This window comes from Topomyia yanbarensis, chromosome 2, assembly GCF_030247195.1.
Source record: "Topomyia yanbarensis strain Yona2022 chromosome 2, ASM3024719v1, whole genome shotgun sequence".
Classification (NCBI taxonomy): Eukaryota; Metazoa; Arthropoda; class Insecta; order Diptera; family Culicidae; genus Topomyia; species Topomyia yanbarensis.
Window position 1 is genome coordinate 65,705,681 of NC_080671.1, and position 16,439 is coordinate 65,722,119.

Consider the following 16,439-nt stretch of genomic DNA (forward strand, 5'->3'; position numbering starts at 1 on the left):
TTCACACTCATTAAAATATTTTTTCAGCGTTACCATATGAGGATCCATATGTTCGAATATTGTAGATTTCGATGTACTCGGTACACGTATTTCGGTATTTCAATTAGAAATAACAAAATAATTGGTTTTAATACAACCTATCAGAAAATAGTCAAAATTGTAGGATTCGTATTACCTAGAGTCTGGTATTATAGGGTCCCGTACAGAGGAATGCAATTGTTGTCAAATTTACATGTTGTTGTCGGTAGTTCAACCAGTTCGAACACGTCCGTGTCGTTAACGAAGGTAAGATCGAGGGTCCGTCCATTCACGTTGCTAAGAACTCTTTGAAATACGCCACTAGCAACCAACGTTTCTGTGGTGGCCGTTTCTTGTTCCGATGTTGTATTTTCAGGAAGGTAGCATTTAAAATCGTCATCAAAAATCCACCTGAGATGAGGGAGATTGTAATCACCTACAACTAGTTCATTATCTCGCCTGTTGATTTTATCCAGAATGCTTTGGACTGCAGAAAGGTGAACGTTGTACAAATCACAACCGCTGTTCGGTCTCAAATAAATGCAGCAAACATATAACGGTCGATTTTGCAGTGCGATGTGTACGACAACTTGTTCCAAACATACACATCCACTCATTTTTAGTACAGTTCCACTTAGATGTTTCTTGACCGCAATTAGAACACCACCTCCGCGACCTAAATCATTGGTAGGATAGTTGTCATTGCATCTATAAATTGGTCAGTGTTAAGTGAGACCGGACTAAGTCGCAAAAAATTAAAAATGCGATAATGATAGCACTGGATGAAGAATTTCTTCAGCTACATTCGACTTTTGCTAGATTTGAAATATGTAACAATAAGCAAGAGTTATGACAAAAATATTTTTTTTTCAATTATAATGTAAAGGATGCTGCGATGCAAACTTTAAACTCGTTTTTCTCGAAATCAATAAATTGTCACTTAGTCCGGTCTGGGTAAACACCGACCAATTGCGAAGTTCCTAGTAAGCTCCGTGTTAAATATATCATCACGTAGCGTAGTTTCGGAGAGAACAATAATTTTGTAGTCGCAGGAAGTGAGGGCGAGCAAGAAGATCTGAGTTTTTGTTCTCATTCCCCGGACGTTCTGGTAGTGGGCGGGCAGGAAATCATGTATTGTAGCCGGTGACGTGCAACAACCCAAAAGGTTTTCAGGGAGCGGATGATCATATAAAGCAAATAACGAACTAATCAACGTACAATTGTTCTCCAACATCACAAATATCGATGGTGCACAATACCCGATGTGCACGGACGCCGAGACTCAATATCGCGCAGCAACTGGTGACAGCGGCACCAACGAAAGAGCAGCTAAGTTCGTTTACTTTTGAGGATGGCTATCGTAACATATGAACCGTAAAAACCGTACTAGTTTCGAGAGTTCCGAATCAAAGATATGATTGGTTTGACTGGTATGTGGAGAACAATGCGAGGATACTGTAGCACCGTACGGTGGCGAACGAGGAACGATACAGACAAGTGTGGACCAAACAAAACATGGTATTCCGACGAAGCTATGTAGAACGAGACGATGAAGGAGCTATACCACGTTAATGTCACACGAAAATTCTATAAGCAGGTGAATCATTCGTGTACTTGTGCAGAGAGGTTACGCTGAGATAATGTATTCGTAAATGTGCTACGAATAGGTGCAATGAAATGCAGCTTCGGTTTTCGGATGTCACCTTCATCCAGTTGTAGCATGTCAGGCGCGCGATGCTAATAGCGTTCAACAAATTAGCCCAGGTGAAAAGGTTCATATCGCAAAACAACTTGAAACATGGGCTAGATTTCGACACTCTGTAAACACAAGATTCTTTTATATATGTATAATGGAAACATCGAAGTCAAATTCCATGATTTGGCACAACTTACTTTCAAAGTGACCATTAAAAAATTCATGTCGTATTTCAGAGAAATGGAATTCATTACAGAGTACACGTGGAGGAACTACTTCCCAGGTCTTCTAAATGGTGTTTTTGTGGTGAGAGTGCGAAAACAGAATAAGGGTGATACCATTTCACGGCAAATTCTTTGGGCATATCAAGGACAAACTAATACCTGCCGGTTTTGTGAACAAAAGGCACAGTACCGACAACCCAACCCAGAAACTGATAAGGAAAGCTTATCTACAGAAAGAAATGCAACACCCAATATCATTCCCTGAACCACAAACGGTTGCCAAATTGGTTTGCGAAAGCCGCGTCACAGAAATATGAATGATCCTCAAAGTACAGTTGGCGTGGATGCAAATGTTTCTCCGACGCGGAAACGGTCACCGCGCGCAATGGCAAGTTGCGTGTGCGGAATCGGACAGATTATTAATTATTCGTTTATTTTTATTTTTTACATCTTAAAAATATATAAAAGACCCAAGGCTCCGTGAAATGCCTTGCTCCGTGCCAAATAAACGAATTACATAAGAAAACCTCACTTTGCGATATACATAATTTGTTAATAAAATGATAGGGGACCGGGCACAGTGTATTTGGTAAGTCAATAGCATATCACAATAGATCTAATTACTGATCGCAGTGGTTCGTCTCTAACAAAAAAGTCAATAGCGTCAATAGGGATAAAAAAGCAAATAAACTTAAAATCACTGACATGAATAAAATGGATACCCACCGAAGCCAAACATTGGTTTTAATTACCGAGATTGGTGAGGTTATAAATCTATTCCGATCGATTTGGTAATCTGCACAGTCTGCAACACTAAATATTGGGATTAGATCATCATAATATAGTGCATCCTACAAATATTCAGCCTTATTCTGTATTACGGTGGAATAAAGTTTCGCACGAATGTGATTCTTTAGGATCTAACACCCGTTTGATTTTGCTGTCGTTATTGAGAATGCTAGTCACATTCATTCGATAAAGTGATCGGTCTTAACCTTCCGTCACACGCGCTAGTGCACGCCGCTCTGAAAATCTTGCGAAATCATTTAAGGACACAAGCGGTAGCTTGCGACTTTCGGAGAGTTAACCCTTAAATGCGCAATGTTGTTTTAAAACAACATCCTGAAAATCGTCTAAAAATTATTGTATTAAAGTGATATAGCTGTTAGACGATTTTCACAAAATTCGAAAAAAATTGATTTGCGGCTTTAAGGGTTAAAGCAGAAAAAGACAGATTAACATAAATAACTTGCGCAACAATATATGAACAACGAAAATCCAGAGTGTCTTCTTCTTATAGTACCGTCTGACTGCACATCAACATGCTTCTCATTCGACTGGCAAACGTTGAATGAAGCTCAAAAATACATGCGGGCCTTATGCAACTTCCCAATGTTCGTTTAGGTCTCTTAGTTGTACTATCTTAACGGTTTGTCTGTAATAGATTTTGGTTTCCAGCGTCTCTTATGAAATTTAGTACAAATTGGTGCAAAATTTTCCGATTTCTTAGTTAAAATATTGTGTAATTCCGTTAAATTCAATGAAAGGTACTAGCATTCAACAACTCTCATTCCTGTTCCTTCTCTTCCGAAATTTTGAAGTCAGGCTCATATTGTGCGATAAGTTATAGTGACAACAAACATTATTTTATAAAATTGAATTAATAGGACGCCCTTGGTCATTTTTTTCACATGTTTCATTTAGAAAAATTGAAGTCTTTCGATGTATGATTTGAGTGACATAAATATGTAATATATAAATATAGTATTAAGTAATATAAATAAATAAATATGCATTTTCACATCGATGCACACAAAAATTTTTAGTAGAAACTCCCTAACGTTTCGATTCCATTTCAGCTCAAAGCACGATCTGTGACCACGTGGAGACATAGCAACGAGCACTCGGGCGAACTGTCCGTCTTCTGCTGGTGATGATGAGCTACCGGCGAACGGTGGTCTGACCGCAACGACGACGAAGACAACGTTTGTCCACGATTGATGGCGTGTTCAACACGTACATGTAGTACTGCTGTGTTGATCATCATCATCATCATCATCATCATCCTACTATCTTCCGTTACAGTGCAGCATGAAAAACATAACGTACCCCAGTTTAGGTTTGAAATATTCACAATAATACATAGCAGCAGGTACTAAAACAGTATACATATGATATTCGCAATGAGGATGAATGATGTTGAAAAGTATAGAACGTCAAAGCAAATTGTATGTTCTCATCATCAGCACATAGGATGCTATCCAGTGCATTGTGCATTTGTTTTATACATATAAGATACTAACGTCGAATGTCGCCCAGGAATATCTCCCTTGGACGGTTCGCGTTAGCGAAGACTACTAAAACGAATGGATGAGATCACGATCAAGTTGGTTGCAATTTTGAGAATGTAAGCAAATTTTGTTATTGGTGTGTAGGAATTTACAAATGTTTTATCAATTACTTCATTATTACCTATTATAATACATACCTTTCAAAGCGATTTTGTGATTTTAATATTTAGTAGCGTTTTTTAAGTTTAACTTTTGCATCTTACTAGTAAACAGCAATTTACAATTAAATGGAGAAAAAACAACTTTGACAGCTGGCGAAGGACAGCCAGCGTAGGATGTTGCAATCGAATTGTGGATATTACTATTAGTAGATGTTTCCGAATCGTCAGAAGAATGAAAGACGTTGAGAGCAGAATATAATTGCCATTTGTAAAGGACAACTTATACCAGATAATCTATTGTGATTGTGAGGCTTCGTGTTGTTTGCGATCGAGGGTAATGCAAGATCTGGCTATCAGTAGCGAGTGTTTTAGATTAGAAGTCGCTCATTCTCAGGGATTTATGACGCGAAATAGATGGGACAAAAATTTGGATCGGTTCGAAGCTATTCTACGGTTCAAATACCAATAGTTTGATAACGTAACCAGTTCGTGTAAGTTGCGTAACACTGATTGAGTGCAGTTGCTCCCACATTTTCCAGTTTTGTAACCGTGCGTAAGATTATGGTACTCGAAGGAAAAGACTTTGTGGCAGTCCTTACAATGGTGGTGGAAACCCTTCTAGTTTTGAACCATTTGTGATCTCCGATGAATCGTCTAAGTACAAAAAAACTACGCAATAAATAGAGAAGCGTAGCAAATAAGCATTGACTGTCCCAGAAAGTAAAAGCACTAATAAATTTTTCTGCAGATCATCTTCATTATATCTTATTTCAGTTGATGATTTAACGTCTATAATAAATGTGCCAAAATTTCCCCCAGACGCAAATTTAGTTTTATATTTCTCAAAAGTCCAGCTAGTTCTTCTAAAGATAGACCGATATTTGGCAATCATAGCTTCATATTGAGCAAAGGACATACCTGCATTAATGGCGTTAGATCATCAATGTTTATTCACACTAGCGGTGTAATACTAATGGTTTATTTACATGAATGGATTTTATAAATGATATGATCGATGATACATATTTTCGAAAATATAATTTCATCAAAGCTATGAATTGTTTGATGGATACACTTTAACGTCCCTTCATGCTTATGTTGTTTATAAACAACAACGTTTAAAAAAAACAACTATAATTTTAAATTTAGGTAAGATTTCAGCATAAAAATAAGTAAGGCTAATAAATATGACTATTACCTTTCATTTAAGCCCTAACAGGGTCTCAATTCTAGAACTTAAGTTATTGCTATTAGTCTGATTGCATTCCGATGGAGCAGGGCTGCCAGAAACAGTTTACGTTGACGCCGAAAAGTGAAATTTTCATACATCTTCATACAAGTGAAATTTTCTCACCTCTGACATCAGCTTGACCTTCCAAACCATAAAACGGATGGCGCCTTGAAAATATTCAAATAAACCTGAGATGGGACTTGCGAAGGCGGTCTTCTTTTTCCCTGCGATTTTATTTTTTCAAAATATTCGTTTAGTGAGTTGGTTTCTTATGTGACCAATTTCGGGTTCGAGACGGGTTTCTCAAATTTTTATTTTTTGAGTTTGGGTCGGGCTGTCCAATTTTAACGTGTTCATGTTCGGGTTAGGTTCGGATATTCCAAAAACTTTATCCTCGGTCTCGGGTTTCAGGTTTTCAATTTCAAAATTTTCGGCTTCCGGTTGGGTTCGGTTTTGTAGTTTTTATAATCTCGGGTTCGGGTCGAGTAGGTTTTTCCGTTTTCTTGTCCTCGGGTTCGGGCTCGAAAAAACTGAAACCCGATCGTCTACCGATTGCTGCAAGATCTGAGTCATAAAATCGCCGAAGGCATGACAGCCACTTCAGATGGCTATTCGATCTTCCGGGTGAAGCATCGTCAATTCCCGTTCGCTGACGTGCTTGCCACTGGACTCCGAAGAATAGAAGGCCGACCAATTGCTGCTGGGCTCGTTCCGTTGTATTATTGTCTCACGCCGTGAACAGTACGAGCCTCGTACTGTTGATTTGAAAGTTGGATGGCGTTAGTCCATCGACGAATTAATTTGTCGGATATGCCCCATCGTTTCTTAGTGGATTTCCTTAAACTCAGACTAAGGTAGAAAAGCCCTTTATCATCTCATTAGTCAGGATGTCGCACTATTTCGTTGATAACTCGGCCAACTGTCACATGATTGCGCTTAAGAGGAGGTTCTCATTCAAAATTTTCAAAAATTTGTTTTTCTTTCGTTGCATTTTTTGAAAGGTATAAATGTCTACTCTATTGTGTTAACCTTCTTTAGGCGTTAACTTCTTGTAACGAATTGTTAGCGGGTCATTTTGACCCCGATTTCGAACTCAGTTTTAAGTCACATTTGCAGTCAAATCTATATGAATTACCCAAATTGTGTGTTAGAGTTTTAATTTTCAGTTTCTGGTAAATATTACCGTTTTTGACCAGGTTGGCCGGTAGAAATCGGTGCCGAATGGGGTCATGTTTGACGTACCGTACATACACAAAAAAAAAATCGATCATAAATTCATGAACAAAAGGTCACGATTTCGTGAACTGAGCGATTTACGAAAACCGTGCCCAAGTTCCTGAAATTATGAATAATAATCCACGTATTCATGAAACTATTTGTGATTTCTAAAAACCAGTTCGTCCCGAATATATATAAGGCGTTACATTAGAATGTTTGGTAGGGTTACTGTTGTTGTTCCCGGGACATGTTTAGTTTTTGTTGTGATTCTTGTTTATGATTTGGGAATACACAGTCGACAGTCAAACGTTGTTCATGATTTCAAGAGCTTGTTCGCGATTCTTGTGAATTCCAATGATGTTAGCGGGATTAAAGCTCAAGATGTCAAGAATTTAGTCGCGATGCTCGTAATTTCTATTCACGTTATATTTAAGTCATGAGTAGAGTGATTCATATTCATTTATGATCTTTGTCACGATATTAACTATTTGTGTGATTTGTGTTCAAGATTTCAGGATATTAGTCACGATTTTTGTTACTTCTGTTCATGTTATAGTGATATTTTAGTAATGAATAGAGCAATTCATGTTCATGAGTTCAGCATCTTAGTCACGATTTTAGATATTTTTGTCACAAGTTGTGTGATTTGTGTTCATGATTTCAGGATGTTAGTCGCGGTTTTCGTAATTTTTGTTCATGTTATTATGATATTTTATTTGAAAGCTTACTTTCAAAGAGTAATGTAATTAATGTTGATGATATCAGCAGTTTTATCATGGTATTCGTAAATTCTTTTCACCTTATCGTGATTTATTATTTTTGGTTACTTGGAACTCGGAATAACGTGACAATATGAACTGGATCATTAAAATAACATTCATTCGCGATATCTGGTTCAGTGAACTATATCACGCACACTATTGGGGGTTCTCAGTTCAGTTTTCGTTTTCCGTTCGGACATCACAATGAACCTTATCAAATGAATAACGATGTTCGAGGTCCTAATAGTTTTTTTTATATCTTCTGCTTTTACCTATTACTAGTCGCTAGTAGCTGGATATTTCATGAAAAAGTGCATGGAATAAAAATGATTCCACGAACAATACTCCTAATTTTGTGAAAGAGTTCACGTAAAAATCGCATTACCATGTTGCATGAAATTGTAAATAATTAGGGATATCTTCTAAATATCACAAGCACGCCAATAGATACTAGATAGATCCTAAATCATGTACCAGGAATCATGAACCAGTTGTATATGTGAATAATATTTCATGATTTCGTGAATTTTTTCACAAAAACGAATTATAAGTTGTGACTGTTATACTAAGTATCATGAACCAGTTCACGAATACATTAATAATATTTCATGATTCCGTGAACTATTTCACGAGCACGGATATTGGATCGCAACTAATGTATTAGGAATCATGAATCAGATCACAAATATATGAATAATATTTGATTATATTGTGAACCATTTCACGAGAACAGATATTGGATCGTGACTAATATATTAGGGATCATGAATTAGTTCACGAGGGTTGAATGGAATTATGAATAAAATTCCGAATTTCGTGAAATAGTTCACGAAAAAATAGCGAGAATATTTTGATTTTGCGAACTAATGTTCCTATATCTTTGAAAAAAATCATGTATCAATCTTTGGTTTTATGAATAATGTTCATAAAGTTATGAACTAGTTCGCGTACTGAGAATCGAATTAGAAATAACTTGGTGGAAACCGTGACTGAAGTTTACAAAACAAAAACAAATATTTCCACTAATGAAAGTGTTATACGGGCGTTACTGAAGGGAAATTGAACATAATTATAAATGTCATGATTTTTTTTCATGGTCCTGTATTCGTAACGTAAAAACGTGATTGTTCCAGAAATCATGTCATTTTATTCACGATTTTGGGAACATTTTTTTTTCTTGTAGATGTTTAGAGAACAATTATCATAAATCACAGGTTTAATGACAAAATACTAATAATAAACTCAAACAAAACAAAAACAAAAATAATAATGTATGTACCAAATTTGTCGTCTAAAATAATATTAACACTGTGACTCAACTGTTGACCCTGGAAATCATCCGAAGGATCCGGAACATCCGTATAATAGGTCAAATCATTAATCTAGTTCCAGAGCTCTGAAGTTTTTTCGAAAATATGTATTGCATTGGAATAAATTCGTAGTTATGACTGGAGAATTGGTCACAAAATGACTTTTCGGAAGATCTAGAGCACCCACGCATCTGATCAGGTAATGAACTGGCCAGTTCCACTAATGTTCCAGATCTTCCGGAAGGCAATTATGTAGCCAAAAAAACATGTGTATGTCATAAGTACGAACTCGTTCAAATGAGAATTCTAGAAACACTAAAAACCCATAGTTCTAAGACCAGCTGTATGAATTGATCAATTCAGCGAATGTTCCAGATTTTCCGGATGGTCTTTATGTGATCAATACGGTCAACTCGAAACTAGAAATTTATGCCAATGCAACGTGAATGAATGTTTTCGAAAAATGCAGTATTGTAGAAGTAGATTCGTGAATTAGACAGTTCTACGGATGTTTCGGATTTTCCGCTTGATTTTAACGTAGAATCCAACATTTGAATCAAAGTATCAATATCATTTTAGATGGTATTTTACATGATCTTTCAAGAATATGACAAAACTTTGGGATCTGTTTCATTGATTGACCACTAGAGTGACAGGAAAAATGACCCCTATCGGCCCACCTCTGAGTCGATTTCTAGTCCCAAGTCTAGCTACCAGACCAACGTGCCTGAAGTTTATATGACATTTTTCGACAATTTACATGGAGAAAAGCCACTAGCTCACATTTTCGCCGCTAGGTGGCACTGTTCGCATCGTATTATCACTGTGAGTAAAAATAAGAAAGATAATTCAATTGTCTACAACTTTGTCGAAGACGGCTAGTCAATCCGACTTTGTTAAAAGAAGTTATTAAACTTTTAGCGAAGTGATGTCTGAGTCAGTTTTCCATGGGGCCTAGCAGTGCATGGTTGTGCGTCAGTATTCGATTCGCACGAACTAATCATTTTTGTAAATTAACCGTTACATTTAGCTCAATAGTATGTTCAGAAGAATTGTAGTAAATAATAAGAGTTATGTTTTGGTTAAAAAAAATTAATTCCACATTGTACCGCATAGAGGGCGCCTACACTAACTTTTCAACGGAGAGAGATAGAAATTAGGTGTCTTCCATAAAGTTGTAGAACAGGCATTTTGAAATAATTCTCCCGAACATCTCGATATTCTATCTCTCTTCTATGAAAAGTTAGTGTTGGCGCCCTCTGTGCGGTCACAGGTGGAACTAAAATTTTCCCACCAAAACATAACTCGTATTATGTGATATAATTCTTTTGAACATTTTATTGAGCTAAACCTAACGGTTATTTCACAAAAAAGTATAGTTCATGGGAATCGAGTACTGATACACAACCTTGCATTGCTAGGCCCCATGGAAAACTGACTCAGACATCACTTCGTTAAAATTTTAATAACTTCTTTTAACAAAGCCGGATTTACTAGCAGTCTTTGACAAAGTTGTAGACAATTAAATTATCTTTCTTATTTTCACTTACAGTGATAATACGATGCATACAGTGCCACCTAGAGGCAAAAATGCGAATTAGTGGATTTTCTCCATGTAAATTGTCGAAAAATCTCATACAAACTTCAGGCACGTTGGTCCGGTAGCTAGACTTGTCCGATTTCCTTTAAATTATTTTTCTGGGCAGTCTATTGACCACATTGTCATTTGTTCAGTATTATGCGAAATTCCATGGTATCGCCGGAATCAGCATCGGAAGCGTAATGCGGAACATTCAAGATCGGTCCAATTATATACAAAATTGCTATATACATTCTTATTTTTTATTTGGTTGTGTTTATTATTAGTCTTCTGTCAACAAACTTGTGAATTATGGTGACGGTTCTGCATACATCTATGCATGTCAAACATGACCCCATTCGGCACCGATTCCCGCTGACCAACCTGGTCAAAAACAGCAATATTTACCAGAAACAGAAAATTAAAGCTCCAGCACACAATATGAGTACAAGTTAATATAGATTTGACTTAAAATGTGTCTTAAAATTCAGTTCGAAACCGGGGAATGTCCAAAAATTTACAGCTCAATTGAACATCGTTCTTCTCTATGAAAGAGGAAAAGTCAATAAATTCAAACTTCGGGATCAAAACTAAAAAAGTTATCGCATTCCGAAGGTTTATTTTGGGTAATAAAGACACCAACACCTAAACAAGGTTAAAAGGGTTTTTCGATCCGCGCATCAAAAAGTCTCTTCATGTCAGGGCTCGAAGCGGCGTCCTGGCCGCCAGGGAACGTTCTCGACACAGGTAGAAACCTCTTCATGACATTATGCACGTTCCCAGAATGCTTCGCGTTACACTGTACATGCATACAGGTTTCGATAACGTATTTCACGGCTTCATCTGTAGAGGCATCCCAGACTAATCTTGAGTTATCAAGAAAACCCGAAAAATTTTGGTGAAAATTGTTTCGATACGTATTAACTCAAATTCGTGTTAATAAATCACAAAACCTTTTTTTCTCGATTTTGGCTGAAATATAACTTATTTTTTTATTGGGGGTCCGCAAATCAGACTTCAGATTCGTAGCGATGTCCAGAACCCATAAAACCATGTTGTTGTTGTAATTGTTAAAAAGTATTGACATTCTTCCGCAAATAATTCATTCAGTGTTCTCGAAACTTTGTTTATCTCCAAACACGATTTTTCAAAACTGCGAACAATTTTCCAATTTTCATTGGAGGAATGACCTATTAAATCTACAAATTCTGTGCATTCATTATTTTTAATGAAGCCTTAAAGTGGAAAAGGGCTAAAAAATCGATCTCAAAGTTTGAGATCGCACCGTTACGTCAAATTTGAAGTTTTTTAACCGTTCTTAGGTCATTACTACAAGAAATTTAGATTGCTTTAGAGTCTTATATTTCAGATCGATCCTGAAGCAGCAGGCTGTAGGCAGTTTTGGAATTTCACGCGTACCTACCCTTAGACATAATATCACCACGGGCGCCATTTTGATTTTTTCCCCTTAAAAAAAATTTGTAAATGGCGACAAAAATATATGCTTTCTGAATCCAAAAACTGCATAAAAAATTCAAAGTTTGCTTACTTTTTGGTCATTTGAATGAGAACTCCCCCTTAAATTGTTTCGCTCCTAGGAAGTTATGCAATAAAAAATCTGGCCTGGAAACTTTAAAATACTTGCGTTTGTGCGAAGGGAAAAGTCGAAAACTGCGCACCCTTATTCATCCTAATGCGTTGGACAGAGATAGCAGACACTGCTCTAACTAATGTGTACAAATGGGTGGGATGAATAGAGGTGCTAAGATGAATCGGGGAACTGTTTACCAATTTTATTAAGTTTACAAAATTAACAAAACAGTCTTGCTAGTAGCTGTACGTGCTATCGAGGGTGCATATTAACAAGTATACGTACTATTGAGCATTACTTTCTGGGACAGTCGATATAATCACTTGAAAATAAAGCTTCCGTGGTGGATTCCACTTAGCTTTGCTAAAAGGCTGACGCTTCATAAAGTCCGTAGAAGATTTTTAGCCCATCGCAATCGTATTTTCAACATGCACCATCATAATGAAAAATATACTATTTCATTTAATTTTGATTTAGGTTTTTAAAATAACCTAACACATGGATATATCGAGCGTATTGTTTACATAATTGATCGTTTTCCTAAATCAAATAACACTCGGAAAGATGTGGAAAGATTCGGCCCCACGAAAGTAAATCTGCTACCGAACAGAATCAAACAGTTTGTCCAGCATTTAGGAGCATCAAAAATACTGCCAACATATCGATTCTGTCATTAAATAAATAGAAAACACAAATAAACTATTGACACAATTCGCCCTTTGGTATTTCACGAAAACAATCCAAGCAAATATACTAAGTTTACTATGAAGCTGATCTGCGCTGAATCTATTATCGACTTGAACGAAGCCATCATCACTGAGAAAAACATTGATACATTTTTAGTTTCACAACTATTTTGATCGAATAATGCACGAAACACGCATTTCTGATTATCTTCTTGGGGCAAATTTGCCAAACAGTGAGCCTGGACTCCTTGAATGCCGCTCACAGATTTTGCCACTTGAATAATAAACGAAGCAGTTAAATTTAATAGCGTCTATTCGTAACAACTTACAGAGAGAACGAAAGTAAAAAAAATATTTAAAACAAAATAAGAAATACAAACGATAGCCATTCGATTGAACTTCGAAAAACTACCAAGTTTCTAAACATCTGCAACAGTAAAACGCATAAACCGACAAACAATACATTATGATAATTACAAATATGTTTTAGCGAAACGAAAAATCATAGCATGTAATAGACATAAACAAATAATAGTAACACATTGCATGAAAGAACATGAAAGTAACCCAAGTGATGATCACAAATTGTGAATTGTTTATTAAGTCTGACAATTAATGACTTCGGTTCAATCACAAAATAAATATCAACAGACCATAATGCAGTTTATCACCTTTCGGCCTATCTACAACATCCCATAACTTTCATCCGTTTTCGCGTGATAAGTGATTTATGATTCAGTCAAAAGTGCACACCATCTGCACCTTGTTTTCCCCTCAAGCCGTTACTTCAAAGGGCGTACGGAACGATGGGTGTGCAAGACCACACCGAATCCAAGCGAAAACCTGAAGGGCTGTGATATTTGAGAACGGATTGAGGGCTATCTGTGATTATTGGTTAAATATAGTTCTGCCCTTCCCCACCCTCCCGCTTCTTTGAAGACGATGTCGATTTAAATAAAACCAAAATGTGGAAAGTTTCAAAAACTTACATTTGAATCGACGAGGACGACGACGAAGGGATGAAAGAAAAAATAAAACTGTTTCCGATTATTCCAAACAGCTGAATGGCGTATGAATGTTAGTTTTCAAATTGAGCATGCTTTCATTTTCATCGAGAACAATTATTAACAGTTTCGATATCTTACGACGAATCCGACATTGTAGAGGGCTTAGCCCGGGGGAACCAAGTAGTAGAAAAGATTGATGAGATACGGTTGGGCGGAGTAATAAAAAAGGATGCTTTTTATAGTATTGGAAGCCACGATAAACACGAAACAAGTTATAAATATTGTATTAGTAGAGAACCCGACTTTAGGAGTAAGAAACAAAAATACAAATAACAATTTTCAATAAACTACAAATACCAGCTCACTAGAGGATGGTTGATCAGAGGAAGAGACTCGAATTTCAATCGTGCAAACACACACACAGAAACAAGTAAAACATAAAAATTTGTAGATGTTGTCTCAGTTAAAAGTATTGGAAGGTAAACCAGATTCGATTTCTTTTACGACAAGAACGAAAATAATTGGATGGTGAATTGATGGAACTTAACGAGTTAGTAGAGCAAACATCCACGAAATGTGCGAAATATGATAAAAAAAAACTCATATGTCGAAACAACCGTTTGACGAGAATAACAGTGAAAATAAAGATTTATGTTTACTTATGTTTTATCATGAATTGGATACAAAACAAAAATGACTTATAAAGGATTAATACAAGTGAAAATAAAGAAAAGTACCATATATTTATCCCGAGTTTTCATTACAATCGAGAGTAAACCACTTTTAATAGAGAATGCCTTTAACTGCTACCTATCTTAGAAATTAAACATCTAAAATATAAACCTGGTAACACTAAAACAAATTGGAACAAATGTGAATCGGTGTGGGGCATCTGCCCACAATTGCTAGTAAAATTATAACAGAATCCAGACAGCACTACTTTGAAAATTCTGACAGCTACCATAGTCTTGAAGAATATCTACGGGTGCCAGTTTTTTCCAAGCAGACTACAGCTCATTTCCGTGGGATTCCATGAGAAACCGGCCGATCGCATAATATGACCATCGACGGTTCGAACGAAACTTTGCAGTTGTGGTCGGTTTATGAATCTCCATAATTTTCTCTGCCAATTGCAATATTTTTATGCAAGAGCAATTTTTCAAAAGAGCATAGACATTTCTACGTGCAATAATTTCAATATTTTTTTGTTCGATTACTGTACTGCCTGTAAAAGCACAAGAGTCCCATATTGAAAAACAGCAAGCCGAGAAAAACGCTGTTCAAGATTTACAATTTCATTGAGCCTTATGGATGGGACAACTATGTTTTGGCATTTGTTCGATATTTTTAACAAACCAGGTAATCTTATTTGTGCATTGTGATTTAGCGGTGATACAGAATACAATCCAACAGATAACTCATTTTCGAGAAAATCCTAACGGGACTGAAAAATACACTATACACTGAAAAAAATTTCGTGTCATTTTCCACAAAAACAATAATTTATGTTAAAAATTTAAATTGCAAATTAACCCATTTTTTTTAAATTTTTCATATTTTGCCCACAAAAACCTATAGAGAAAAGAAATAGTTTGAATGTGATTGCATGATGGATAAGTTATCGGTAAAAAGTTTATCTAACAATAACTTTATACATGTTTTTAAATTTCATACTAATTGACATACAAAACTGGAATGTTAATACAGAATATAATTCTTTCGAGATACAAATATCTTTTGTTGGTTTTTGCTCTAACAAGAACAATTAATTCGTGTAATTATGCCCTTTTTAAAAGTTATTCGCGTTACCCCAGCATGTCGACAATCTAATGTTTATCGTTTTAAAGGTGTGGTGAGCGGTGTCAAAGGGTTTCAGCAAGAACTTTGGGTGAAGCGAATTGACCAAAACTTTTGTGTACAATAATGCATCATTTCAATTACATTCTACAATTTTTTTCATGCCAAAATACCGACAAGCGACTCGGTGATGAAGCTTTTTGTAGAACGGCTCTGGAAAAAACACGATTTGCAGTGATATCTGCCACTCAAAAACTACTTAACAGATTTATTTCAAATTTTGCATGCACATTCAATGTAAAAAACACCCAACCCCTACGTTGAGTTTTCGAGATAATTGAAAATAAGAAACTTTCCAGTGTATTTGTATTAAGTAACTTTCCAGTATATCTTTGTCTTGCAGAAACGCGAATGACTTATGAAAAGATCGTAATAAAACAAAATAATTCGTTGTTAAAATAAAATTTAAATAATCCCGAGAACTACCACTTTGTGAATATGATTCTAAACAAAATGATCTTAACAAAAAATTTCTCAAATGTAATAGTTCTCGTAATATTTTATATTTTGTAAAAATCTTTAAGAATACATTCTAGCAAATTTAGAAATGTATGCAATTTTTCGGTGAGCAAGTTTGTGTTCATAGACAATCAACCTAATCAAACTTAGCTTCCCATTCTAGAAATTGACCTTAATCCGTATTTTGGACCATCTCTACAAAGAAGAGCTCGTAATAATTTAGGTAATTGTTGTTATTTGACTGCTATGGTAACTCGATTAAGATATATGTTACAACCTCCCCTCCCCATAGGTTCTCAATGTAGTGACCGGACAATATTCTTCTAAAAATATTTAGTGCAATGTTCAAT

The 16,439-nt window shown here is 36.0% G+C and overlaps 1 protein-coding gene across 4 annotated transcripts in view; it reads left to right on the forward strand.

The window, feature by feature from the left end:
* LOC131678239 (ell-associated factor Eaf) overlaps positions 1-14,516 on the forward strand; it is a 161,989-nt gene extending 147,473 nt beyond the window's left edge. For all 4 annotated transcript variants that reach the window (XM_058958234.1, XM_058958233.1, XM_058958235.1 and 1 more), the window contains one exon: positions 3,798-14,516. In XM_058958234.1, the coding sequence (XP_058814217.1) occupies positions 3,798-3,872 (75 nt within the window). In that variant the 3' untranslated portion in view covers positions 3,873-14,516. The remainder of the gene's footprint in view (positions 1-3,797) is intronic.
* Positions 14,517-16,439: the final 1,923 nt, after the last annotated feature.